The sequence below is a fragment of the Sus scrofa genome, chromosome 13 (assembly GCF_054392235.1).
Source record: "Sus scrofa isolate SSC_HxYL_T2T_F1_AM1 chromosome 13, Sscrofa_HxYL_maternal_Yorkshire_Landrace_v2.0, whole genome shotgun sequence".
Taxonomy (NCBI): domain Eukaryota; kingdom Metazoa; phylum Chordata; class Mammalia; order Artiodactyla; family Suidae; genus Sus; species Sus scrofa.
The window spans coordinates 36,853,488-36,881,344 of NC_139395.1; the positions used below are offsets into that span (position 1 = coordinate 36,853,488).

The following is a 27,857-nucleotide window of genomic DNA, read 5'->3' on the forward strand; positions in this document are numbered from 1 at the left end:
GTGTTTGTCTGTTTAGCTTGGCCTCTTAGTCTTCTGATGTCTGCAACAAAAAGAGCATGAGCTGGTTCAAAGATAAGAGACACAGAGAGCAGACCAGAACCTGCCTTGCAGTCTGGAACTGCCCTGCAGATCAAAGCAGAGGAACCCTAATTGACCTGCAGACCAGTGCATGAGAAAAACAAATGGTTGTTGTAAGCCTTTGGAATTTGGGGGCTGTTTGTTACACAGCACAGCACTATCATAGCCAAAACCTGACTAATACCAGGTCATATACGGATCCTTTTTAGAAAAAGAAAATTCTAGCAAACCATCTGTGTTGACATAATTCATTCAACAAATAACACTGTATATGTGTGTGTACTGAGGGGGAGGGATAGAAATAGGGAGACCAACTAGAAGTTAGAAGTAAATCATTTTATATAATGAAACAAATATTTCAAACAATACTAAGTGTCCATTTCTTATTTTTATAATAAAAGTGAAACAGAGCAGGACCCTATAGTCTTTCCTCCTCCTCTGGATACCTCTAGATATTTGAACAGTATAGATCATTCTACTATTTCAGTCAAATCTTTTTTTTTTTCTTTTTAGGGCCACACCCGTGGCATATGGAGGTTCCCAGGCTAGGGGTCTAATCAGAGCTGTTGCTGCCAGCCTACGCCATCGCCACAGCAATGCCAGATCTGAGCTGTGTCTGTGACCTATACCACAGCTCACAGCAATGCCAGATCCTTAACCCACTGAGCCAGATGAGGGATCGAACCTCATGATTCCTAGTCAGATTCGTTTCTGCTGCACCACGACGGGAACCCCTAGATCATATTCTGAGGCATATCCTTTGAGCTCTTTTGTAGAGATAAAACTCCCCACCACGTGGAAGAAGTTAACTACATGAGGACTAGACTGTAGCCGTGACTGTAGCCGTGACAGCTGCCACAATTCTAAGAATCGGCCTCAAGGAAATGGGGAAAAACTGACCCTGGAACTGAAGACGAACTGTAGTTAAAACAATCAAGATGATGCTGGTCAGACCACCGCATGATCAATTTCAAGATGACTATTAGGGCTGACTATGCAGTTTCTGCATGTAGCCCCCTTCCTTTGCTTATACACCCCTGAAAATGCCCTTTAAAACTTTCACCCCCTGGTTGCTGGTGGGGGGGAAATCAGCTTTGGGTCAGGAGTCTGTCCCACCCCCTACTCCGGTTGCTGGCCTCTGAAATAAAGCAAATTTTCCTTTTCACTGATTTTGCTTCTTTATTGGCTTTTGAGTTTGAACAGCTGGGCCCACTTTCATAACTTCCACATCCAGAAGGGGCTGTGCTCTCGCGAGATCTGGCTCCCTGGGTTTTCCGAGTAGAGCAGAAGCCATGACTGCACTGGGCTGGCCGCCTGAGCCTGCTGCTTGTGGCTACTGACTCCAAAAGGGTTTTGGGGGACATTCCTTGCAGCTGCCGAAACCATTTTTTCGGGGACCCTCCCAGGTTTTCCCCTGTTCAGCGCTGGGCTGCCAACTTCTGCTTTCTCTCTGGGGAATGGAACGATGCAACTGGACAAGCTGCAGAGCCCCAAGACCAAGTAAGTCCACCAGTGTGCACCCGGTAAACATCTCTCTTGAGCGCTGAGGGTCATTTGGGTCTTTTCCCAATTGGTTCTGATGTGTGTCTGATGTTGAGGACAGTTTGTGAGCCCAAGGTGCTATTTGGGCATTTTGCCTATTGGTTCTGACATGTGTTTATTGTTGAGGACCGTGTGTGTTGGGGAGTGTTCCTTTGGGGCTCTGTTGATCATCCTCTTGGAGGATTTGTGACAGTACTGTCTTCTGATATGTGTGTATTCCATTCGTGTGATTGGTATTATTGTTGCCTTTTGTAAGATGTGACCAACAGTATTCAGACACCAAAGAAAATTAAGATGAAACTTTAAATTACAAAACTTTTTGCATATGCAATTAAAGAAAGCTAGCTGGATAAAATACTGTTTTCAGAATTCTGACCTTGAGAGAGCAAAAATATGCCTAGGAAAAAGCTTGAACTTAACTCTTACAATGTCCTTAAAAACACAGACCACTTTGCTGAAACTTCAGCCTTGGGTTAATTGGTAGAATTTCAAGACGGGGGAAGAAAGGAGGAAAAATATTTTAAACTGGTTTGTAAACTTGTTGCAGTTGTTATTAACAGACTAATAAATTCTGTACTGGAATATTTGATTCATGAATAAATTTTAAGATGAAATGATAAGATTTCTGTCTGTCTAAAACATATATATGGAGTTCCCATTGTGGCGCAGCAGGTTATGAACCTGACTAGAATCCATGAGGATGTATGTTCCATCCCTGGCCTTGCTCAGTGGGTCAGGGATCACAGTGTTGCTGTGAGGTCACAGACATGGCTTGGATCCTGAGCTGCTGTGGCTATGGCATATGCTGGTACCTGTAGCTCCGATTCAACCTCTAGCCTGGGAACTTCCACATGGCTCGGGTGCAACCCTAAAAAGCAAAAAATAAACATATATATGTCTGTATGTGATATTGTCATAAATGAGATGAAAACTTTTGGGTAAACTTTTTGGGAATAATTATGTTTTAAAAATGTCTGCTTAAAAATACTTCTTCCAGGAGTTCCCACTGAGGCTCAGCGGGTTAAGAACCCAACTAGAATCCATGAGGATGCAGATATGATCCCTGGCCTTGCTCAACGGGTTAAGGATCCAATATTGCAGCGGCATAGGTCACAGACGCTGCTCGGATCCAGTGTATTGAGGTTGTAGTGTAGGCCGGTGGCTCCAGTTCTGATTCAACTCTAAAACCCAGAATATTTTTGTAGAGGGGTAAAGGAATAATTTTGTCCTAAAGCTGGTTGTTTCTGGATGGGAAATAATAAGGGACAAATTAATATGGATACAGAACGTAATAAAAGTTTTGCTTAAAAAATGGAACTTTTAGAATTTTGTACATTAAGATTAGATCAAATTTAATTAGGTAAATGAATTTTACTGTTAATAGTAAACTGATATAACACTGAAACTTTTTTCTCTCTGTTAAGGGAACAAAGTTCTCCTGGAATATTGAGCTGCTTTTGATAATAGATTGTAATTTCTTGGAGTATTTCTCAGGGCCCCAGACATCTTAGAAGAAATATTAAAGTAATTAGGATTATTTGGTATGTTAAATTATATGGAAAACTTTTGAAAAGTTTCAGATCGTATTGCTGAACTGGCTAGGAATTTCAAAGAATTCTAAGCAAATGTCAGTAAAAAGTATGATCCTTTAAAGATTATTGATGACAGAAAAAGGCTTAGTATTTATAATTTCCTCCCCTCTAAGAAGGCAGGGATTTTTTTGTTTTGCTAAATGCAAAATCAACTTCCTGTAATAATTGCCTGTTCCATCCAGGACAGAGTTAAGTGATAGATGGGGTGATGCAAGTTTGAAGTGGCACAGAGGAGGCTCTGCTTCAGGAAAGGAGAGACAGAGATGCTTGGAGACCTTGGAATTGGTGGAGGAGGCTGAGTCAAATAAGGTTGACCTCTGCATGGGGAGACTGACCTTGACCCACAGGCAGTGTTTGATGTCCATCAAACATTTCAATACCCTTGAAATTTTAAAGAGAAATTGCTTTCAATCTCAAATTCTTTTTGAGTGAAATAATCAATCATGTATATGTCTTAAATGCTTAGGAAAAATATTGAAGGATGCACTAGCTATGAGTTGTGGATAGGTTAACTCTGACCAGTATAATTAACAAAAACAGGGGGAGTGCAAATTTTACTTGGCTTTGCGTGTTTCTTTATGCTTTAAATATTGAAAATGTGTATATAACACTTACAAAACCAAAGAGGTGACTGAGACCCAAAGGTAGGTGCTGTCCCCTTTCTGGCTCCATCTCAGAACAGGACATGACTGTGAGAGAGAAAGGAAAATAGACTCCTCTGTGCAATAGTGAAACATGGATATTTTACTCCAGAATCTTGAATTTCTGGAGTTTAGATTTTCTAGGGGGAACAAAGGTCACAGTTTGCTTTGTCTAGTGCACAGTATTTCACTCCAAATAACATTATCTTTTCTCCCCAGACCACTCTACCCACAATAGGGTATTGCTCCCTTGCTTACTTTTTTATTTTTGTAAGAAAAGTAAAGTTTTCTTTTCATTAATATATCAATGAAAGACTATAACATAATACTAATGTCAATTGACTCAGTAGACTTCATGGAATGGATCAGAGTAGAAAAAAGGAGTTGCTCACTACAAACCGAGTTAAAGAAAGTGTATGTAAATGTTACGTGGATCTGCAGTTGCAGCCTTAAAACCAAACCTAGTCACTCCCACCCTCCAACCCCTGACCTTTTGTATAGATTCTGTTTTAAACCATATCAGACTCTAGAAAACCTAACGTTCATTTCAGTGTAATAGTACCCATTGGTGACTGAAAGAATTATTTGAAACGTTGCAAAGAAAATATCAAAAACTGCTACTGGCTCTTATCCTAACAGCACAATATCCTATAGAAGAGGAAGAGTGACTTACAATGGTAGAGAGAAAATAATAATAAAATGTATATTGGGATGAATATAGAAGAACCACAGAGAAGTTAAATTTTAGGGAAATGACAGAAATGGTTCAATTATAGAATCCTCTCCCTGTGGAAAAAAAAGAAAGCTGTGACTACTAGAACTCCATCAGGGGAAATGAAAGAGGGACAAGACAGGAATTGTCAAGGGGAGGGGATAGATGGATGACCTTTGATTTTTCTCTGTAGCATTCTTGGACATCAAACTGCTTGGAGACAGCAACATTCTTCTGAATCTCAGACATGACTTGTATCATAAACATGCTTCAGGCCTTTTCGGAGAGCCTGCACAGCATGGCCCATCTGGCAACTTGAGTTGTGGCCTTATTTATTTATTTTTATCAGTTTGCTGCAACTAACTGCAGAAAACACAGCTTAGCAAGTTATGATGTCATCAAAAGGAATGGAGCCCATGTAATGTTGAAGTTGTTAATATTTTTTTTTCACTCCATGACTGAGAGATGCTGAGTATTGCTGTGTTTTTTTTGAAAATTTAAAATATTATGCAGCTCCTCCATGAGTTTGCTGCAACTCTTGAGAGCATACATTGGTACATAGGTTGAGTGGTGTGGCTATAGTCTGTTAATATCACTGACATAAGATACATTGCAAATAGCACTAGGTTCTTAAAGCTTTTGTTTCACTACTAAACTCATACTAGTTTCAGAGTACCAGCCTTCTTTCCTCCTTCTGTATGCAGAGAACCCTGGATGAGAGAGTTTAGGAACAGCAAGCAGCTGGTTTCAATCGGCCTTTATTGGACTGAGACGTGAAACGTGGTAATGATATCAAGGCCTATGGAGCAATGAAGCCTGTCTTTCCAGGAACACTTTTCTAGCATTCTACTATTTAACTTAATATTATTGGTGGTGCAGGATTCTAGGGAAATATATTTGATAGGGCTTTGGTTTATAAGATGAGTTTGAGTACAAAATAAATAATGCCATGCTGGGTATAGTGAAGTGTCAATAAAGATTCAGAATAATGGGTAGAGAGAAATTTCCATATTGGGGACTTTTTATATTCAGTTTATTCATGAATCAGTGCATAACGAGGTTTTCTGTTTTTTGTTTGTTTGTTTTCTTCAGTGCCCAAGCACCATCCTGGCTAATTTCTTATCTCCCACTAAGCGATGAAAATATAGTATGATCTCACCTACACATGGAATCATCCTTATTATCTATCTCAGGTCTCCTTCCATGTATATTTCTTCAGCTGAGTTTTCTAAAATAAAAGATCTTCCAGGGACAAGTGCACAGCAAATTTTCAAGCAAAAGTGAAATACAGGAGGAGTGGGCACTTTACCTGCAGATCTTGGAGGATCTCCTGGGAAAACAGGGGGCGACTATGGCTTGTTGTGAGGGAAGGTCATTGGAGACAAAGGTCTTGGGAATAATAATCCAGCATGAGCTCCCCAGAAGTGGCCATTTTGGAAAAAATCTGCCCCCCCCTTTTACATGTTTAATTTTTGAATAGTTAATACATGCTTAGTGTATGAATTCAAACGATAAAAAAGGATATAAAAGTAGATCCCCTCACCACTGATAGTTCCAGTTACCTAGGGTTCTTCACTCATGGCAGTCACTGTCACTGGTTTCTTTTCTATAAAAAAAAAATTTTTTTTTTTAATGGCCACACCTGGAAGTTCCTGGGCTAGGGGTCAAATTGGAGCTGCAGGTGTAGGCCTATACCACAGCCACAGTAACGCCAGATCTGAGCCACAGCATGCAGCAACCAGATCCTTAACCCACTGAGCAAGGTCAGGGATTGAACCCACATCCTCCCAGACACTTTTTTGGGTTCTTAACACATTGAACTACAATAGGAACTCCAGTTTATTATGTGATTTTCCAGATGTAGTCTACAATATGTTTTTATAGATAAGCACACACACACAGAGTGACCCCTATGAAACTGCCATTTTTGAAGTTAAAAATCAGCACCTTCAGCTAGAAAGCGGGATGTCCAGCTTGAGAATGGCCACTTGTCTGTTGTGCTTGGCGAAAGAACGATTTTAAAATGGGTGATGTTGAGAAGGGCAAGAAGATTTTTGTTCAGAAGTGTGCCCAGTGCCACACTGTAGAAAAGGGAGGCAAGCACAAGACTGGTCCAAACCTCCATGGTCTGTTTGGGTGGAAGACAGGTCAGGCTCCTGGATTCACTTACACAGATGCCAACAAGAGCAAAGGTGTCACCTGGGGAGAGGAGACACTGATGGAATACTTGGAGAATCCCAAGAAGTGCATTCCTGGAATGAAAATGATCTTCGCTGGCATTAAGAAGAAGGGAGAAAGGGAAGACTTGGGAGCTTATCTCAAAAAAGCTACTAATGAGTAGAAGTTGGCCACTGCCTTATTTAATACAAGACCAAAATGTCTCATGACTTTTATATGTGTACCATATTTAAATTGATCTCATACACTAGAATTCAGATCATGTATAGCTGATGGAATGTTTCTTTTGGACGGTCCTGATTTAAATAAGATTGGTGACTAAATGAATATGGTCAGCCTTTTTTTTTTTTTTTATTTTCCCACTGTACAGCAAGGGGATCAAGTTATCCTTACATGTATACATTAAATTACATTTTTCCCCCACTCTTTGTTCTGTTGCAACATGAGTATCTAGACAAAGTTCTCAATGCTACTCAGCAGGATCTCCTTGTAAATCTATTCTAAGTTGTGTCAGCCTTTTCAATTTTAGTAGTAATTCCAGTTCAACAAGTACTATCACTGTTTTCCCCTTCTACAGAGATGATTAAATGTGAATGTGGAATGTTAAACTTTTCAGGAAGATGGTAATGGTGAATGCCTTCTCAGAACCTATACGAGATTTGTTTTATATTCAGATTTCTATAACTGGTTATATTAATATATTTAAATAGCGAGGAGATCCCTTTACTCTCTCTTAGAACAGAGCAAGATTCACCTGTGTTTCAAGTTGTGTTCACTAGCCTGTTAAGGCATGAGCTGAAGATAAACTGACAATGTCTCCTTTATCTTTTTGGTCTTAACTATGCCAATTTCATTAAAATTATCTGTATCTAAAAAAAAAAAAATCAGTAACTTCAGGAGTTCCTGCTATGGTGCAACGGCATCGGTGGCTTCTCTGCAGCACTAGGATGAAGGTTTGATCCCTAGCCTGGCAGTGTGTGAAAGGATCTAGGGTAGTTCAAAACTGTGGCTCAGATCTGATATCTGGCCCGGAATGCCATATGCCAGAGGGCAGCCAAAAAAAGAAAAGAAAAAAAGGGTTAGAAAATATTTTCAAAATAAAAATAAAATGAAAAAAATCAGCAACTTCAAAAAAAAATTAAAAAATACTTATCAAATCTAAAAAAAGCATCTTCATGGAATTTAACACGTGTATATATGTGAATGTAAGTTTTCTGTTTGTTTTTGTCTTTTTAGGGCTATACCTGAGGCATATGGAGGTTCTCAGGCTAGGGGTCAAATCGGAGCTGTAGCTTCTGGCCTAACACCACAGCCACAGCAACGCCAGATCCAAGCCGTGTCTGCAACCTACAACACAGCTCACGGATATAATTTTTCTTTTTTTTTCCTTTTTAGGGCCGTACCCACAGCATATGGAGGTTCCTGGCCTATGGGTTGAATCGGAGCTGTAGCTGCTGGTCTACACCACAGCCACAGCAACATCAGATCCGAGCCATATCTGTGACCTACACCAGTGGCTCATGGCAACGCTGAATCCTTAACCCTCTGAGCGAGGCCAGGGATTGAATCTGCGTCCTCATGGACGCTAGTAGGGTTCATTAACCACTGAGCCATGATGGGAACTCCCACGGATATAATTTTTAATCATACTAAGAGTACCCTGCTGTTACACTGTGGTGCACTTTTGTTTCAGACTTAAATAAAACGTCTTGAGATCTTCCCATAGTTCTATGCATAGAACTGCCTCATTCATTTTAGATTCTGTGCCTATTTATTTGTTTTTATGGCAAACAATTTATTTAAAAATTTGCATACTGTGGAGTTCTGGCAGTGGTACCACAGGATCCATGATGTCTTGGGAGCACTGGAACACAGGTTTGATCCCTGTCCTGGCACAATGGGTTAAGGATCCAGCTTTGCTACAGCTGCAACATAGGTCAAAACTGGCCTATCCTGATCCCTGGACTGGGGAACTCCGTGTGACATGGGATGGCCAAAAAAAAAAAAAAAAAAAAAAATTGTATATTGTAAAATTGAGTTTTACTTTTGATGTATATTCTATGTGTTTGAGCACATGTATAGATGTGGGTATCCATCACCACAATCAGGAAACAGAAATATTTCACACATATCCACGTAGTCACCACCAGTGACAAAGAAGGAATACTACTGGCAGGCACACCAGGATCTCCCCTCAAACTTCCTTCCTTACTGCTATATGCCTTTGCTACTCCCCAAGACAATATTTTCCTTGTTTCTAACACTGTAGATTAGTTTCACCTACATGAAATAATGTAGTATACATTCTTTTGTTGGCCTTTTATTGGCTCAAATTATGTAAAATTCACCAATGTTGTTATGTGATTATTATAGAGCCGTGAATTGCATATTATTTCAATATTTTGTAGCATTTCCTGACATGCAGAATAAAAAACTTTTATTTTGGAGTTCCTGCAGTGGTGCAATGGGATCAGCATCATCTCTGCAGCACCAGGATGCAGGTTCCATCCCTGGCCCAGCACAGTGGATTAAAGGATCCAGTGTTGCTACAACTGCAGTGTAGGTTGGTTGCAACTGTGGGTTAGATCTGATCCCTAGCCTGAGAATTCCATATGCTGCAGGGTGGCCAAAAAAAAAAAAAAAAAAAAGATAAAAACTTTAATGTAGATTGTTAAATTAAACTATGCTTTTTGTAATGGTTTCTGGATTTTGTATTATACTTACGAAGGCCCTTGGCAATCCAGGGTTTTTTGTTTGTTTTATATGTTTTTTTGTTTGTTTGTTTTTGGCTGTGTCTGTGGTATATGGAAGTTCCTGGGCCAGGGATCAAACCCATGCTGCATTTGTGAGCTATAGCAATGCCCGATCCTTAACCTGCTGCACCATAGGGGAACTTCTTCCAGGGTTGTTTTTTTGGTCTTTTTAGGGTTGTACCCACAGTATATGGAAGTTCACAGGCTAGGGGTCAAATTGGAGCTACAGCTGCTGGCCTACATCACAGGTGCAGCAATACCAGATCCAAGCCATATCTGTGACCCACACCATAGCTTGTGGCAATACCAGATCCTTAACCCACTGAGTGAGGCCAGGGATTGAACCTGAGTCCTCGTGGATACTAGTCAGGATGGTTACCGCTGAGTCACAATGGGAACTCCTTCCTCGAGGGTTTTAAAACAAGTCCTCTTGGGAGTTATCTTGTGGCACAGTTGCTTAAGTTTTCAGTGTTATTATTGCTGTGATTTGGCTCACTACTGTGGCTTGAGTTTAACCTCTGGTCTACAGAACTACCTCATGCTGTGGGCTTGGCCAAAACAAACAAACAAACTGAAAACCTTCCCATGTTTTCTTCTAGTACTTTGATAATTTCATTTTTCAAGTGTGAGGAACGAATCCACCTTTTTTGTTTTGTTTTGTTTTTTTTGCCTTTTCTGGGGCCGCTCCCTCGGCATATGGAGGTTCCCAGACTAGGGGTCTAATCAGAGCTGTAGCCACTGACCTACACCAGAGCCACAGCAACATGGGATCCGAGCCTCATCTGCAACCTAACATCACAGCTTATGGCAATGCCGGGTCCTTAACCCACTGAGCAAGGCCAGGGACAGAACCCCCAACCTCATTGTTCCTAGTCAGATTCATTAACCACTGTGCCATGATGGGAACTCCACCTTTTTTTTTTTTTTTTTTTTTTGTCTTTTGTCTTTTGTCTTTTTTGTTGTTGTTGTTGCTATTTCTTGCGCCACTCCCACGGCATATGGAGGTTCCCAGGCTAGGGGTCGAATCGGAGCTGCAGCCACCGGCCTACGCCAGAGCCACAGCAACGCGGGATCCGAGCCGCATCTGCAACCTACACCACAGCTCACGGCAACGCCGGATCGTTAACCCACTGAGCAAGGGCAGGGACCGAACCCGCAACCTCATGGTTCCTAGTCGGATTCGTTAACCACTGCGCCACGACGGGAACTCCCACCTTTTTTTTTTTTTTTCAAGATAACAGCATACTATCCAATACTCATTTAATCTTTATGGGAAATTTATGATGGATACAATGGCATGTCTTCAGTTTACATAGGAAGAAACTGACATAGAGAAGTTCATTTTCCCCTCATCACAGAACAAATAACTGGCAAAGCCAGGACTTGAGCCCAGCCAGTTGGGTTTAATGCCCACATGCTTATGCTTTATACTACCCAGCCTTTCCACCCACACAGTATCCTGAGTATGAGGCAAAATTTGAATGTTTGCAAGAGTGAATTTGTTTACTTAGGAATCTGATCACAAGTACTTATTCAATAGGAGCAGGGAATTTGACACTTCACCTCCATTCCATCAACTTTTCTGTTACCAAGAGGCATCATTGTTGAAAAAAGATTTTTTTTTTCCCGCAGACTAGTGTTGGGTTTTCCCTTCCAAGAACTCTTCTCATTAAATTGTTGAGTCATCAGCTATGAAAACAGACCTAGGACATGTCATGTAAACAATTACGAGACTATTAGAAATTCAATTGAACTAGTTTGAAAAGTTGAGCAGGGTGTGTCTCAGAGAAAAGAAGGAAGTGTGAAATATATTACAGTCAGAGACCCAGATAAAGGGCAGAAGGCTGAGGTCAGTTTCCAGTTCTGTCACCAAGATCATATAACTCTGGGAAAGTCATTTTTTGGCTCTCTGTTTTGCAAAAGCAACAATAATGTAGCCCCTCACTTTTAGCTGGTTTACTTATTTGTGCCTACAATGGGAATTAAGTTAAAAACAAAGATACCAAGAAAAAAAATTCTTTAAAGAAAAGGCCCCAGACTGAAAAGGAGGCTAAATTTCTGGAAGAGTCATAGTCTAAGATTAGATGCTGATGTGTAGAACATTTTTTCAAGGGAGGCCTTCCAACTGTTTTGTAACTCTATGTAGACAAAAGATATTCTTTTGCAAAGGTAAATATTAAAAATTCTGTATGTTTCAAAGTGTTCTCCTGAATTACATTAAAACAGTATAGGGAGTTCCCCTTGTGGATCACGGGTTAAGGACCCATGTTGTCTCTGTGAGGACACAGGTTCAATCCCTGGCCTTGTTCAGTGGGTTAAGGATCTGCAGTTGCTGCAAGCTTTGGTATTGGCAGATGAGGCTCGGATCTGGTGTTGCGGCTGCTGTGGCTTAGGACTCTGCTGCAGCTCTGATTTGACTCCTAGCCCGGAAACTTCCATATGCGGCAGGTACAGCCATAATCTATGACAAAGGAGGCAAGAATATACAATGGAGAAAAGACAGCCTGTTCAAAAAGTGGTGCTGGGAAAACTGGACAGCCAAATGTAAAAGAATGAAATTAGAACATTTCCTAACACCATACAGAAATAAACTAAAAATTTTATTAAAGTAAAAGATCAAAGACCTAGATATAAGACCAGACACTATAAAACTCTTAGAGGAGAACATAGGCCACTCTCTGACATAAATGACAGCAACAACTTCTCAGATCTACCTCTTAGAGTGATGACAATAAAAACAAAAAGGGACTTAAAAGTTTCTGCACAGCAAAGGAAACCCTAAGCAAAATGAAAAGACAACCCACAGAATGGGAGAAAATCTTTGCAAATGAATCGACTCACAAAGGATTAATCTCCAAAATTTATAAACACCTCCTACAGCTTAATACCAAAACAAAACAAAACAAAACAAAACCACCCCAATGGGCAGAAGATCTAAACAGTTTTCCAAAGAAGACATACAGATGGCCAGAAAACACATGAAAAGATGTTCAACATCACTCATTATTAGAGAAATGCAAATCAAAACCCACTAGGTGGTACCACCTTACACCAGCCAGAATGGCCATCATCCAAAAGTCTCCAAACCATAAGTGCTGGAGAGGGTCTAAAGAAAAAGGAGCCCTAGTACACTGTTGTTGGGACTGTAAATTGGCACAGCCATTGTAGAAAACAGTATGGGGATTCCTCAGAAAACTAAAAATAGGACTACCATTTGCTCCACAATCCCACTCTTGGGTATCTATCCAGAGAAAACCATGACTTGAAAAGACACGTGTACTCTGATGTTCATGACAGCACTATTTGCAATAGCCAAGACATGGAAACAACCTAAATGTCCATCGACAGAGGAGTGGATAAAGCACATGTGGTATGTATACACAATGGAGTATTACTTGGCCGTTAAAAGGAAAGAATGGCATTTGTAGCAACATGGATGGACCTAGAAATTATTATGCTAAGTGAAGTAGACAATGAGACACCAACATGAAATGCTATCACTAACGTGTAATCTGAAAAAAGGACACAATTAATTTCTTTGCAGAACAGATACTAACTCACAGACTTTGAAAAACTTATGGTTTCCAAATGAGACAGCTTGGGGGTTGCAGGGATGCACTGAGGGTTTGGGATGGAAATACTATAAAATGTGGTTGTGATGATTGTTGTACAGCTATAAATGTAATAAAATTCATTAAGTAATTTTAAAAAAGGAAAAAAAAAAGAAAATAGTATTGGTGGTTACCAAAGGAATAAGTGGGGAAGAGGGGAGAGGGATAAATTAGGAACTTGGAATTAACAGATACACACTACTATATATAAAATAGACAAACAATAAGGACCTACTGTGTAGCACAGGGAACTATATGCAAATCTTGTAATAAAGTTTAATGGAAAAGAATCTGAAAAAGAGTGTATATATACACCTAAAACTGAATCACTTTGTTATACACCTAAAACATTGTAAATTATCTATACTTCGATTTTAAAAAAAGCTCTAAAAAATTTACCAAAAAATAGTATAGAAATACAAGAGCTGTTACTTGCTATGCAAATTGTATATGTACACACACACACACACACACAGCTGTAGCATTTTTCATTTAAGGAAAAATGTTCTGAATGTACAAGATAAAATATTTCTTTTTTTTTTTTTTTTTTGCAACCAGGAATGAATATACTGGTAAGGACACTTGGATATCAGTCAATCATTTTGGAGCAAAGTATTGGAGAATGTAGAGAAATCAATATTCTCAGGAGTTTCTGCCTCTATGGTAAGGGATCTAGAAGCAGTGGCGATGGTGGTGTGGGCATGGGCTTTATTATTTTTTTGGCCATACCCATGGCATCTGGAAGTTCCCAGACCTGGAATAGAACCTGCACCATAGCAGTGACAACTCTGGATCCTTAACTGGGAGGCCACCAAGGAATTCCTGAGCTTTAGAAGTAGGAAAGCTCTGAGTTCAAATGCTGCTTCCATTTATCCAAGATGTGTTACTTTAGGTGAAATTCTTAACTGCTCTGAGCTTCAGGTAATTTTCATAGTGAAGTTTAATGTTTGTGATATATAACTTTCCAGGCTTTGACATATAAACAAAGGTCCTTATCTACCAGTATAGTTAAGGTATGAACTGCTTCATAATCCCGAAGATTCCCTCATCCTGCCCCTTTGTAGTTACTTCTTACCCACCCAACTCCTAGCAATCACTGGTCTACTCTCCCTCCCACAGCTTTGCCTTTCCAGAATGTCATATAAGTGGAATCTGTTGGCCGACACCCTGCAGGGCTGCAAGCCTTGTACTTGCCCAGCCTCAAGACTGAAGAAGGAGTTCCGAGTCAGCAATAGAGACATCAATGGTTTAATAAGTAGGAGGATTTTTGTTTTTTTTTTTATGGCCACACTTGCTGCATATGGAATTTCCCCAGGCTAGAGGCTGAATTGAAGCTGCAGCTGCAGGCCTATATCACAGCCATTGGCAACATGGGATCCAAGCCACATCTGTGACTTACACCACAGCTCATGGCAATGCCAGATCCTTAACCAACGGAGGAAGTCCAGGGATCGAACCCATACCCTCACAGGTACTCTGTCAGGTTCCTAACACAGTGAGCCAGAGTGGGAACTCCAAACAGGTGGATCTTACATGTCTGAAGCAAGGTTCTGGAACAATACCCCACTGTGTATGCATGGCAGGGCATGTTAGTAGTCTTTGCCACAAGGGAGGGAGAGATTATTAGTTATAGGGAGAATTAATGTCAAGGTGGGTCATAGTTTTACCAGGGAAACCAGCAGAGGAGCACACCCCTCCCCTCCCCTCTGACAAACTATCATAGTGATGTTCTGATCTAAAGATGAGAACAATCACTAGTTGGGGCAGGGGGCAAATATGAAGCCATTTACTGATTAGGCTCTGTGATTAAGGGGGAAGGTCAGTCAGGTGAGTAGGTGTAGATGAGGCAGAAACTGGTCTGGCAGAGCAAGAGACCAGCCATCTTGGGTGACCTCATATACAGAATCGTATGTATGCATGGCTTCTTTTGGGTCTGACTTCTCATACTAAGCAAAACTTAAGGAGATCCATTTAGGTTTCTGAAGTTATGAGTACTTCGTCTTTTATATGTCAGAATAGTATCCCATGATAGGGATATACCACAGTTTATCCACTCATTCACTGAAGGACTCTGGGTTTTGACAATTTGTGTTCCATGTTCCCTTTATCTGTAGACCTCTCTTTAACTCCTAATACTGATATCCCCTCTTTACCTCCTAATATTGATAATTAGTATTTTTCTTTTTCTCCATGAGTCTTACTAAGGGCTTAACAATTTTATTAATCTTTTCCAAAAACCAAATTTTAGTTTTGTTGGTTTTTTCCTATTGTTTGTTTTGAACCATGGATCTTTGGCTCAGTATTTTTATTATTTTATTCCTTCCATTTACTTTTTAATTTTTTCTTCCTTTTTCAAAATTCTTAAGATTCTTAAGATTGTTGATTTTCAATCTTTTTTCCTTTCTAATATCAGCACATAATACTGTTATCTTCCATGTAAGCACTGCTTTTGCTGAACTGAACAAATTTTGATATGTTCTATTTTCATTTTCATTCTTTAAAAAATATTTTCTAATTCCTCTTGTGCTTTGTTCTTCGATCAAACAACTATTTGGAAGTGTGTTGCATAATTTGCAAATATCAGAGGATTTTCTGGATAACTCTTATTGATTTTTAATTTAATTTGTGATCAGAGAACACACTATATGATATTAATCCTTTGAAGTTAATTGAGACCTGTATTATGACTTAGCACATGGTCTGTCTTGGTGAATGTTCCATGTGTATGCTGCAATTGTTGGGTCTTTTCACAGATCAATTAGGCAATATTAGCTGACTCAAGTTCTCTATATCCTTAGCGATTTTTTTGTCTACTTGTTCTGTCATGGACTAAGAGAAGTCCCCAAGGGCCTGGAACTTAGCATGATAAAGATTTTTGAATAAATATATGAAAGTACACGATTCGGTGTAATAAAAAAAAAATAATAAAGGCGATGTCCAAACGACTGGGATCTTACAATAACGGCCTGAAACATCTGAACCCCGGAGCCTCGTGTCGGGCACTTGTTGGTTCCTGGAGGAGTCAAGCGAAGGGAAACGGGACCTTCTGGGAAGCAGGAGGAGTATGAAACACTGGAGACCCAGAATCCTAACCACAAATACTGCACAAAAGCACACTATCCTTCGGAGCCCTTGGCAGGTTCTCTGGATCTCCCATCTTCTCCGCCACGGACACCACCTCACCCAGTTCTTTGCGGTGGGACTGTCAGCCTTTCGGTTCTCAGTAGACGCGTTCTTACTTGGCAGTGCCGAAGCCCGGGCGTGTGTCAGTGTGGCGCTCAGACCAGCCATGACTTGGCTCTGAGGGCATCGCTGCACGCACCGCGGGTAGGACGCAAAGAACCTGGTTTTTCCCTCCCAGTTCCCGCCTTCGGGGGTGTCGCTGGAGCGCGCATGTGCGGGCCCGACTTCGAGCTTGTCCCCTCCGGCGTCCCGTAGAGCTCTCTCGGCGAGCTCCACGTAGGCCGCGCAGGCGCCTTTGGCACATCGCTCACCTGCTGCCGTTGTCGCCGCCGCCGCTGCCGGGGCTGGATGGGGGGCCGAGGCCAACCAGTGGCACCCAGGAGAGAGAGACGCGGCGGCGGCGACGCCGACAGCCGCAGGAGGAGTGTCCCAGTCCGCCCGCGAGCCCAGGAAGGAGGCGGCGAGGCCCAGCCCCCGCGGTCCCAGGTGTAGAGAAGCCTCCGTAGCCGCTGCGGCAGGGTCTCCCTGGGCGCTCACCCCCCTCGGGTTTCATCCATACTCAGGACCCCGCGCTGCGCCATGTTCAAGAAACTGAAGCAAAAGATCAGTGAGGAACAGCAGCAGTTCCAGCAGGCGCTGGCCTCTACTCAGGTACTATGGCCGCCGCGCACCCTTAGTTGCCGACAGCCCTTGACAGCGACTCGTGGGCAAAGAGAAGGGGAGGTTCTTCCCTGACCCTTGACCTCTAGCCTGAGGATTACCCCCAAACCCGGACTGGGAATGAGTTCCGGGCGGTTCAGGTCCTCCGTGATTCCTGTCCCGGTTCCCCCATCCCAAACTCCGTCTGGAGATTGGGTGGAGGTAGCTGGATCCGTGACATTTGACCTCTGTTAGTTTTTCCCTACTCCCCAAGCCCGGCCTGAGAATAAGTGAGAGGGTTTCCGACTTGCGTGATTTTTGACCCATATCGAAGTTTTCCCCAACCATCCGAGACCCCAACTCGGGAGTGAGGGCGGGTTGGGAAAACCAGTAATACTTCTTGTAATATCTGATCTCTCTACCGAGGACCCCGTTCTTATTCCCGACCAGAGGTTGAGTAACGAGGGGCTCCTAGCTGGTGACGAAAGTCTAATTCCAAACCTTGGTCCTGGGGTGAGGGCAGGGATTGAGCCATTCCAGGCCAGGCTGCTTGCAGGATTGTTGGGACCCGAAAGAGGTGGCAATGTGGCCAGTGTCCAGCGCCCGAGGCTGTCACGAGTTAGTCACTTCGCATAACTTGGTTGATCCGGGACTGGCGGTGAGACTGATACTGGCTCCCGGCTAGGCTCGTGCCTGTCCTTAGTTAGGCTCTGATTCTTCAAGAGGTTTGCTAATGTTTTTGTTTTTGTTTCTTTTTTTCACGAATGTTGTTGCTTCAGGGAATGACAGTTTCCAGGAAAAGGGGGGCTTGTTAGTAGTGTCAATTTGAAGAAGGCACAGCACTCTCCTGAGCAGCCGTGAATATGTGTTTTGGTTCGGGGAGCATGTGGCCCCTTAAGCAATGGGGAGGGCTTCTGCTAAATTTTTCCCAGCCTTTCTGAGTCTCAACAGACTAAGCAAATCTCTCTTAATTTTAGAGTTTTCACAAGAAAGGCTGAGTTTTGACTAGTTTGGAGGCATTTCTAAGACATTTTTATGCAACTTTTAAATGACTAATAACTGTTTAACAAGTACTAAATCAAACTGTTGCTTTGAATTTATTCTGAAACTGCAGATTGAAATTAATTTCTTAAAATGTAAAGCTCCTGAAGAGTAAAACAGTGCTTGAGATACATCAGAACATGATACTGAAAGCTTGATCCCGTTTTACATTTTACTTGCTCCCAGGTGAGAGTAATTAAAATTTCAGTGCTAAATATTTTGCTTTCATACCCTTTACTGCAAGCTTTTTAAAGTACAAAACATCATTATTTAAGAAACAAAAAACAAAAAAATGAGGTAGAGATGAGGAAACAGGTGTGGTGGTGAATGTAAGGGAAACTATACATATCACTGATCCAGGATTTTACCTCTAGAAATTCATTCTAAGAACATGTAAGATGTATTAAGGAGTCAGCTGCATGGATTTTCACTTCAGTGTTATTTCAGTAGGTAAAATCTGGCCAAAAAATGTTCAACGGTAGAAAATTGGTTAAATAAGTTATATCAGGTAGTTGGTGAGGTTATGCAGCCATAAAATATGCCAGCATTATTAGGTTCTTACTCTATGCTAGGCATTTTGCTTGGATTATTTTATTTAATTCTCACATAAATCTATGAGGTAGATAATTTTTTATATTTGGAGTGAAGCTCAAAGAAGTTAAATAACCTGCCTAATGGCACACAGCTAGAGTCTACAGAAAAGTATTTTTGACATGCAAAGGTATTTGTATTAAAAGGCAGATAGAAAAACAGCTTATAAAGTGTGATCCCAGTTTTGTGGGAAAAGTATGTTCATGAGTATATACATATATCTATATTATATACACACACATACATACATATAGACACAGTGAAACTAGTTTAAGGAGGATGCCCTCTAAGGTACTGTTCTTTTTCTTATTTGTAGTGTTATCTTTTTTGTTTTCCCCATGAAATTGAATTGCTTTTAAGTTTTAACAAAATGAGTTTGTTTTTAGAATAATAGTAAAAACGCTAGTTACAAGGTCATGTGTTAGAGCTCCCAGATTTTATAAGTTGACACCTCTGATGAGACAGTGTGTATGGAACACATCCCTGAGAGCAATAGTCTCCTGTTCTAGTGTCTAAAACTGTGATTTTTTTTTCTTTTTTTTTTTTTCTTTTTTTTCCTGTGGTAAAAAGTTGCTGCAATCTCTTCTGCAGCCTTCTGTGCATGTTTGGAGTTAGAACTACCTTTGCTCTGATTTCTCCACCAAGTTGAATCCTTTTGCATTTGATTCTTCAGAAATTTATTTTCTTTTTACTGCTGATGTTCTCTCTCTTTTTCTAGAATTTTAATTAATCTCTCTCTTTTTTTTGGCTGTGCCCCTGACATGTAATTCACAGGCCAGGAATCAAACCTACACCACAGTAGTGACAATGCTGGATCCTTAACCTGCTGAGCCACCAAGGAAGTCCTCTACTTTTTTTTAAACCTTCATTTCAGTGGGTTTTTGAGAGGGAGAGAAGTAAACAGTAGTGATTAGTCTGTATTCTTGTATTGGAATCCTGATTACCATTTTATCCTTAAACATATATTTATCTTAAATATTTGTTTTTTAAATTATGAATTCTCAACAAATGCATATTCCTTAGGTTAGTAAAGATATTTGATTTTTCTGTTTTATTTATTTTATAGAATAATTTGGCTAAGTTAGCATGTACCGTAAGACTGGTATTGAAATATGCTATTAACAATAGTTACTGTCTTAAGTATTGAGAATAAGATCAGTCCATTTGTTATTTGTTATCAATTGTTGAATGACATTTAAGATGAGAAATAGATTTTATCATTTGTTTACTTTTTGGCTGCCCTGTGGCATACAGAATTACTGAACAAGGGATTGGATCCCAGCTGCAGTTGTGACCTACACCACAGCTGCAGCACTGCTGGATCCTTAAATCCACTGTGCTGGGCCAGGGTTCGAACCTGTGTCCTGGCACTGTAGAGATGCTGCCAATCCCCCTGTGCCACAGCAGGAACTGTGAACCATAGAACATCTTTTAATCTATATATCATGCTTTTAGATTATGTTGGTCCCTTGTACTGAGTATACTAGATGGTCATAATTTTTTTAAAAGTTTTACTGAAGTGTAGTTGATTTATAATGATGTGGATACTCATAATTTTTAATTAGAATTTTAAAATAAAAATTTGCTTTTATTTTTATCAAAATAACACATTGTGTAGTTTTTAAAGGTCAAGTACTACTGAAAGGCTATTATGCAACAAACAAACAAACAAACAAAAAAATTGTTTGCTCCAAGCTTCCAGTCCTGTTCTCCACGTTCTTTCTGGAGGCTTTAGGATCTTCCTTTTATACCTTGATGTTGGAAATTTCATGGTAAATAATACCTTTTGCGTAGATTTCTTTTTGCACTGTGCTGGACACCCAACGGGCACTTTAAGTATATGACTCTTGTGCTTCAATTCTTGGAAACTTTTAGATATTATTTCTTTGATAATTCTCCTTTATTTTTTCTCTTCTGTCCTAGAAGTCCATTTAGTTAGCTTTTGCGCCTTTAGGATAAATTCTCTTATTTATTATTTTTTACCTGTAATGATCTATTTGTATTTTTTCTGCTTTTGAGAGGTTGCTTCAGTTTCTCTCACTCTTCAATTGAAAATTTCATATTGGCTACTTTATTTTTAAATTTCCAAGGGCTATTTCTTATTGTCATTTGCTTTTTTCATAGCGTTGTGCTTGTTATACTGATATGTCTTTTATCTATTTGAGAATCATGGGGATTTTTTTTTTCTTTTGTTTTAAAGTTTTCTTTAAATTTTTTTGTTTGTTTTTTATAGTTTTTTTTCCTTGTTTTTGGCTCATTGTTACATTGGAAACTTTAACTATTGAGTGCACAGGGCTATCTATTAATATTTAAGGACAAGGTACTAAAAATCTGATGCTATTTGGAAGTAACATGTGCTCAACACAGGTTCACTGCTGGGTGATAGACTGTAAACTGGCTTTGTTATTGGGAGAAATATCCACATGGTTTTCAAGAGGTCATTTGGTTTCTCCAGTGAAGCATTTTGTTTTTTGGGCAAGGGTTGAGGGGTTATAAACGTGGCTGCCAACTTTGTAGAAGCAGGACACAGGAAATGGGCTGGAAGTTCCATTATTCACTGTGCAGAATATCACCTAAGCCCTCTCATTTAGTCACACACTTTGCCCTTCACTCATGTCTTACTGTGCTTGGTTTCACCCAATTTAGAGCCTCCTTGGCACCAGAAAATAAACCTCTGGTTCCTCAAAGCTCTGTAACGTGGGACAGGAGACTTGGGGATCAATCAACCAGTTTTATTTTTGTTTGTTTTTTTTTTTGGCTGTGCCTGTGGCATGCAGAAGTTCCCTGGGCCAGGAATGAAACCTGAGCCACAGCAATGACAACACTGGACCCTTAACTGCTAGGGCACCAGGGAACTCTCCCAGTCTTTCCAGTTTTGATCCTGCCTCTTAATTTCTTCATCTTGCATTATAACATTGAAGTCCTAAGGCTTATAAGGGATGAAAATAGGCGCAATTCTTGTCAGTCTTCCCTTCTCCATGGGATTGTAGTGTCCTTAGTTGTACTATTACTTTAGTATTTTTTCATTCATATCCAATCTTTTGAAAACTGGTTGAAATTCTTTAACCCTTTGGGAGGGATAGAAAATTGGAACATGTAATTCATATACCATGTTTAACTAAAAGACTCTTTCTTTTGAATGAGTGGATCTCACTATGTCAAAGGGCTATTTTTGAGAGGTTAGCTTTTGTAGCATGAACAGCAAGCAGTATTTCATTTCCAGCACTACTATTTAGATGTCAGAATGTGAAAGGTACTTTATTAAAGACATGATGAAAAGCTCTAATAATTTTAGTAACTCGATTGTAAAGGTTTATGTGAAGAATTGGCTCCTAGTTACTTTGACCATTCTGTGATAGCTGGGATATCAAATAGATTTGGCAGAGACTTTCAGGAGTGCTGTGGTAAAAAGGATTCTATGGCTGTGTCCTTGCCATGATTGATTACTCATGGGTGTGGGAGGGAGGAATGAAGCTAGACGTTTGTTATGCTTGTGAAAGAATAACAACTCACCTATTTGTGCCATAACTTGAGAACTGGGATGTGTCAGAAGGCCTCTTAGCGGCTAAAATTTTAATGTCATCAACTTCACATTCAGTAGTTAATGAAAGTTACTCATAGTATAAGTTGCTACATAACTTGTTCAGAGCTTCCTTATTGCTTATTTTGTCTACAATTCCAATAAATGTAGTTATCTAGTTTCCAAACTGGTAGCAAGCTAAAGCAGGCAGAGAAGACAAGACATACTACAAGTAGTAGCATTTTGGCAGGAGTTATAGCTGACCTAGAAATGTTACAATATGTTCAGTTTCCTTTTAACTTTAAAAACTAGGATCAGTTAATTGATTTTATAAAGGTATAGATTCAAAATGGCTGAACCTCACTGTTAGCTACAAAATCCTTCAGGTATCAAAAAGGTTTAACCATTTTGAATTTGTAGGTTTAGAGAAATACCTGTATCTAACAATTCAGCTGCCTTTGAATAATTCTTTCTGTGAAAACTCAGATAATGGAGCCCCTAACAGAATAAACTTTAATACAGTTTGACTTTAATGTAGAATTTCCCAGTAATCTGAATATCCAAAATTTGTGTTTTTTTAATCTTCAGATTTTGTTGTTCAATTTAGGATTAATGCTTTTTAATTTATGTTTTTTGGTCTAATTTAAATATATTAAGTATATTTGATGTATTCTAGATTTAAGGTTTAGTGGCCATGTTTATCAACATTGTTCTTACATAGACGACCTAGTATGGTGAAAGCAGTTCAAGTGAGTTGTGGAATTAGTGGGTTTGATCCTTGGCCTCACTCAGTGGGTTAAGGATCCGGCGTTTCCATGAGCTGTGGTGTAGGTCACAGATGCAGTTTGGATCTACTGTTGCTGTGGCTGTGGCATCAGCTGCAGCTTTGATTTGACCCCTGGCCCAGGAACTTCCATATGCTACTGATGTGGCTGTGAAAAGAATAAATTTGTGGCACCTTTCTGTTCCATAAAACTTTTGTTTTAGAAGTGTCTGTGAAATAGGTGTTGTTTTTTTGCCGTGGATCTCTGTGAAAAATTTTTGGGAAATGCCGATCCAAGGAATACTGAGGAAGTGGATGGGGGACTCAGAAGACCTGTGTGCTAACCCACGTCTTGCACTGTGCAGCCTAATCAAGCCACATAAGCACCCTGAGCTGCTTATTTTCTTGTCAGGAAATTGGAGGTGATATATGTCCTGCTTACCTTTCAGATTGGTTGTGAGAATCAAAAGAGCTAAAGCATTTGTTATTATAGAACACTTATTTAGCAGACCCTGCTAAGGTGCTGTGCTGGTGTTGCATTTGTCTTGAAGGGTAAATGTCTCTGTACCATGGGGCTGAGAGACAAGTACTCCTGGTGTGGTGATAGTGTGAGAGGATCAGGTGACATCTGAGGAGTCTTTGGATGATGAGAATTCGTGGTATTCAAGGCTTATTATTCCTGAAGAAGACTCTACCATTTTCCTAATGTTGCGTAACAAAGTACCACAACCTTACTGCTTAATTACCCAGTTATTATTTCACAGTCTGTATGTCAGAAGTCTGGCATGGCATGACTGGGTTCTTTGCTCAGGGTCTCACAAGGACAAGATCAAGTCCAAACTGTGTTCTCATCTGGAGCTTAGAGTCCTCTTCCATGCTCATGTGGTCATGGTAGAATTTGGTCCATTTTGGAAGTAGGACTGAGGTCCGAATTTCTCCCTGGCTGTTCAAAGGGATCACTTTCAGCTTCCAGAGCTGCCCACAGTCCCTTGCCACCTGGCCACTCTGCTTTCAGGATAGTAGGAGTACATTTCTCTGCTTTCTGCCTCTGCTTCTCCACTCTGGGCTCATATTTGAAGGGCTTTGTGATTAGGTTGGACCCATCCAGATTATCTTTTGATTAATTCAAGCCAGCTGATTAAGTAATCTTAAATACATCTGCAAAATCTTTTTTTTTTGCTATGTGAGGTAACGTAATCAAGGCAGTGATATCTCATATTCACAAGGCGAGGGTCATTTGGGTTATCTTTGAATCTTTGGCATACCACAGTGACAAAAATGGTTTTTCTTATACTGAAGGAAATCATCGTAGTTGGCAGTAAAAATATTAATTGTGAGCCTGGATCTGACCATCAGGTTTCTTGACAGATAGCTTAGAAATCTGTGTTCAGATTTTTTATGGCTATGAGAATTAGACCAAATTTAGTTTGAAGGAATCTAAACCCCTTTCTATTTTGAAGTGAGGATAGCCTGTTAAAGATTCAGGACCTTGAGGTAAGTGCTTAAGTACAGTTAGTTTTTTGTGCAAGTTTTATACTTACTCTACAATCACATCCATTCCCTGTAATCCTTACTTTTGAAACTCCAGAGGAAGACCTACAAGCCATCAAGCCATGCCTTGCCAGGTGGAACTGCTTTTCAGATGACAGTGTGTTTCAGAACTTACTCTTTAACTTTATAAACACCAACATTTGGTTTTGCTGGTTTATTCAGAGTTGATGAGGCTCTCTGTTAGTAATCAGACTTAGACCAGGCCAAGGTAAAAAGACATAGTGCCAATTTTTATAATTCACATTGGAGGTATACTTTTCAGGTGATTCAGAAGTCCCTGTACACAGTAGCTTTTTCCTGGCATCTGGGCATTTGGAAAGCTAAATTATTAACCCAAAGCTTACTTGGAGATAGTGGAATCACAGCAGAGAGGGTTGGCTAAGAGCTATTTCCTCTATCTTAGTAATACTTTTCTAATTACTTTCCTAACTTTTTGCCCTCTCAGTGGTCTTTTTATTAAAGGAGATACTACATATAACCACTTAGATACAGATGGAGCTTCTCTCCCTCATAGTGGCAGCTTTTGATATAGCTACAGCCTTTGAAACTGGTATGATTTGAAATTTATGGCCCCAGCTGTGGGAAGAGTTTTTGATTTTCCTTCAGCTTTACTGAGAACTATTTCTGAAGTGCTCTGAATAGTTGTAATTTAGTCTCAGTCCTTGATGAACACTGTCGGTGACTGCTTTCCTTTCTCAGTTCTAAGCACAATGTTGACTTCTAGTCATACGTTTTGTAGACTTTTAAAACATTGATAAGGCTTCAGCTTTATTTAGCATTCGACCATTTTGCCGTTTAAATTTTTATGGCCTTACTGTTCCTGTTTTCGTCTTGATTGGGAAGGGATCTCTTTTCCCCTAAGGTAACTTCTGCATATAGTTAATTCCTTTTATCACATGTTGATTTTTCTGGTTCATCTTTAAGAAGGTGTGTGTGTTGAAATTCTTAGTTGTAAGCCTCAGAACTCAGCCTAGCTAGTTAAGCAGAACACAGATTTGTTAATGAATAGTTGGTGACTTACAGAATTTTCAGGAGGGCTGAAAGTCTGGGCTGATGGCTCTGCTCAGCCACACTGTGGGGACTGAACTAACAAGATGTCACAGCCACCTCAGTTGGAACCAGCATTGCCGTCTTCCACCACACAGCTCTTGTGCACCACTGCATGAAGCTCTGTGCCTCCATGCTTGCCAGCTGATGAACTTTAATTTTCATGGCTGTTTTCACATATCACCTACTTATAACTCAGAGTCTCATGTGGGTATGTTCATTGGTGGAGCTCAGGTCACCTGCCTTAAATGGGAAAAAAACCGGGTTGGTGAGTTTTCTGATTTTTAACTTAGGGACTTATGAGAGCTGCTTAGAAAGAAAGGTTACTAAACTTTTGTCATATTTTGTTTATATTTTTCACCTCCTCCCAATTAAACTATTCCTTTTTGATTGCTGCTTTTGACATTAAAAATCTTTCCCAGAGAAATAGAAGTAGACTCTCATAGTTTCTTATATATATATATATATATATATATATATATTTTTTTTTTTTTTTTTTTTTTTTTTTTTTTTGGACATGCCAGCGGCATGCAGGAGGTCCTGGGCCAGGAATCAAACATGAGCCACAACAATGACAATGCCGAATCTTTAACCACTAGGCCACCAGCGAACTCCTGTGTTTCAATTTTTAAAAATCATTGACATCTTTAATATAGCTTAGTAATGATTTCTTTCTCTTTGCTCATATGGATTGCCATTTTGCCCCAGCACCATTTACTGAACATCTGTCTTGATTAGCATTGTTATATTTACTGAAAACTAAATATGTATATGTGTGTATACTCTTCCTCATAACCTTTGTTCTAGCATAGCCACAGTAGTATGTGCTGACTTGACAGATTAGGGTTCTATTTGTTCATTAATTCACTCATTTATTTAGCAAATATTTATTAAATGCCTTTTATTTATGTAGTGCTGTGCAGACTACAGAAGGGTAAGACATCAAGACTGCTTTGTGTGGATGAGTTCAGATCTGCCTTGTTACGGTTGGAGTTTTGGTTTTATACTTTTAGGACTGTTTTTCACTTACCTTAGAATAGATCTCAGACCCCTAATTTAAATTTTGGGCCCTTTCTCTTGAGAGTTTTTGTACTGAGGATTTTAAGAGTCATGGTCTCCTAGTTTAAATTTTGGGCCCTTTCTCTTGAGAATTTTTGTACTGAAGATTTTAAGAGTCTTATGGTCCCCATTTAGAACTAAATGGACTAGCATCTCAGTATCTAGCTGTGGCGACTTTTACCTGTGCACTTCGTTGTATTGAATTGAGTTGGAAAGCACTTTAAAGATCAAATTGACAATGTTAGTTCTTTAAAAATTTTTTTATTTTGGAACTTTTTTTTTTTTTTTTTTTTTTTTTTTTTTTTAATGGCTGCACCTGCAGCATTGGAAGTTCCTGCGCCAGGGTTTGAATCTGAGCCACAGCTGTGGAAATGCCAGAGCCTTTAACCCATTGCCCCAGGCCGGGTGCTGGGGATCAGATCTGCACCTCTGCAGTACCTTGAGCTGCTGCAGTTGGATTCTTTTTTTATTTTTTTCTACTTTGCATTTTTTTTAAATTGTATAATTATTTTCATTTTTTCCATTACAGCTGGTTTATAGTGTTCTGTTAGTTTTCTACTGTACAGCATGGTGACCCAGTTACACATACATGTATGCATTCTTTTTTCTCACATTATCATGCTCCATCACAAGTGACCAGACATAGTTCCCAGTGCTGTACAGCAGGATCTCATTGCTAATCCATTCCAAAGGCAATAGTCCACATCTATTAACCCCAAGCTCCCAGTCCATCCCACCCCCTTTTCTTCCCCCTCGACAACCACAAGTCTATTCTCCAAGTCCATGATTTTCTCTTCTGTGGAAAGGTTCATTTGTGCCATATTTTATTTATTTATTTATTTAGTCTTTTTGCCGTTTCTTGGGCCACTCCCATAGCATATGGAGGTTCCCAGGCTAGGGGTCGAATCGGAGCTGTAGCCACCAGCCTATGCCAGAGCCACAGCAATGCAGGATCCAAGCTGCATCTGAGACTTATACCACAGCTCAGGGCTATGCCAGATCCTTAACCCACTGAGCAAGGCCAGGGATTGAATCTGCAACCTCATGATTCCTAGTTGGATTCGTTAACCACTGAGCCATGATGGGAACTCCTTGTGCTGTATTTTAGTTTCCAGGTATAAGTGATATCATGGTATTTGTCCTTCTCTTTCTGACTTACTTCACTCAGTATGAGAGTCTCCAGTTCCATCCATGTTGCTGCAAATGGCATTATGCTGTTCTTTTTAATGGCTGAATAGTATTCCATTGTGTATATATACCATATCTTCCTAATGCAGTCCTCTGTTGATGGACATTTGGGTTGTTTCCATGTCTTGGCTATTGTGAATAGTGCTGCAATGAACATGCGGGTGCATG

The 27,857-nt window shown here is 40.0% G+C and overlaps 1 protein-coding gene and 1 pseudogene across 12 annotated transcripts in view; both read left to right on the forward strand.

Annotated features, from left to right (window-relative positions):
• The first annotated feature begins 6,448 nt into the window (after positions 1-6,448).
• LOC100158196 (cytochrome c pseudogene) lies at positions 6,449-7,012 on the forward strand (annotated as a pseudogene).
• Positions 7,013-16,564: 9,552 nt separating this feature from the next.
• Positions 16,565-27,857, forward strand: part of GOLGA4 (golgin A4) — a 121,440-nt gene continuing 110,147 nt past the window's right edge. For all 12 annotated transcript variants that reach the window (XM_084987693.1, XM_005652395.4, XM_084987699.1 and 9 more), the window contains exon 1: positions 16,565-16,941. In XM_084987693.1, the coding sequence (XP_084843819.1) occupies positions 16,870-16,941 (72 nt within the window). In that variant the 5' untranslated portion in view covers positions 16,565-16,869. The remainder of the gene's footprint in view (positions 16,942-27,857) is intronic.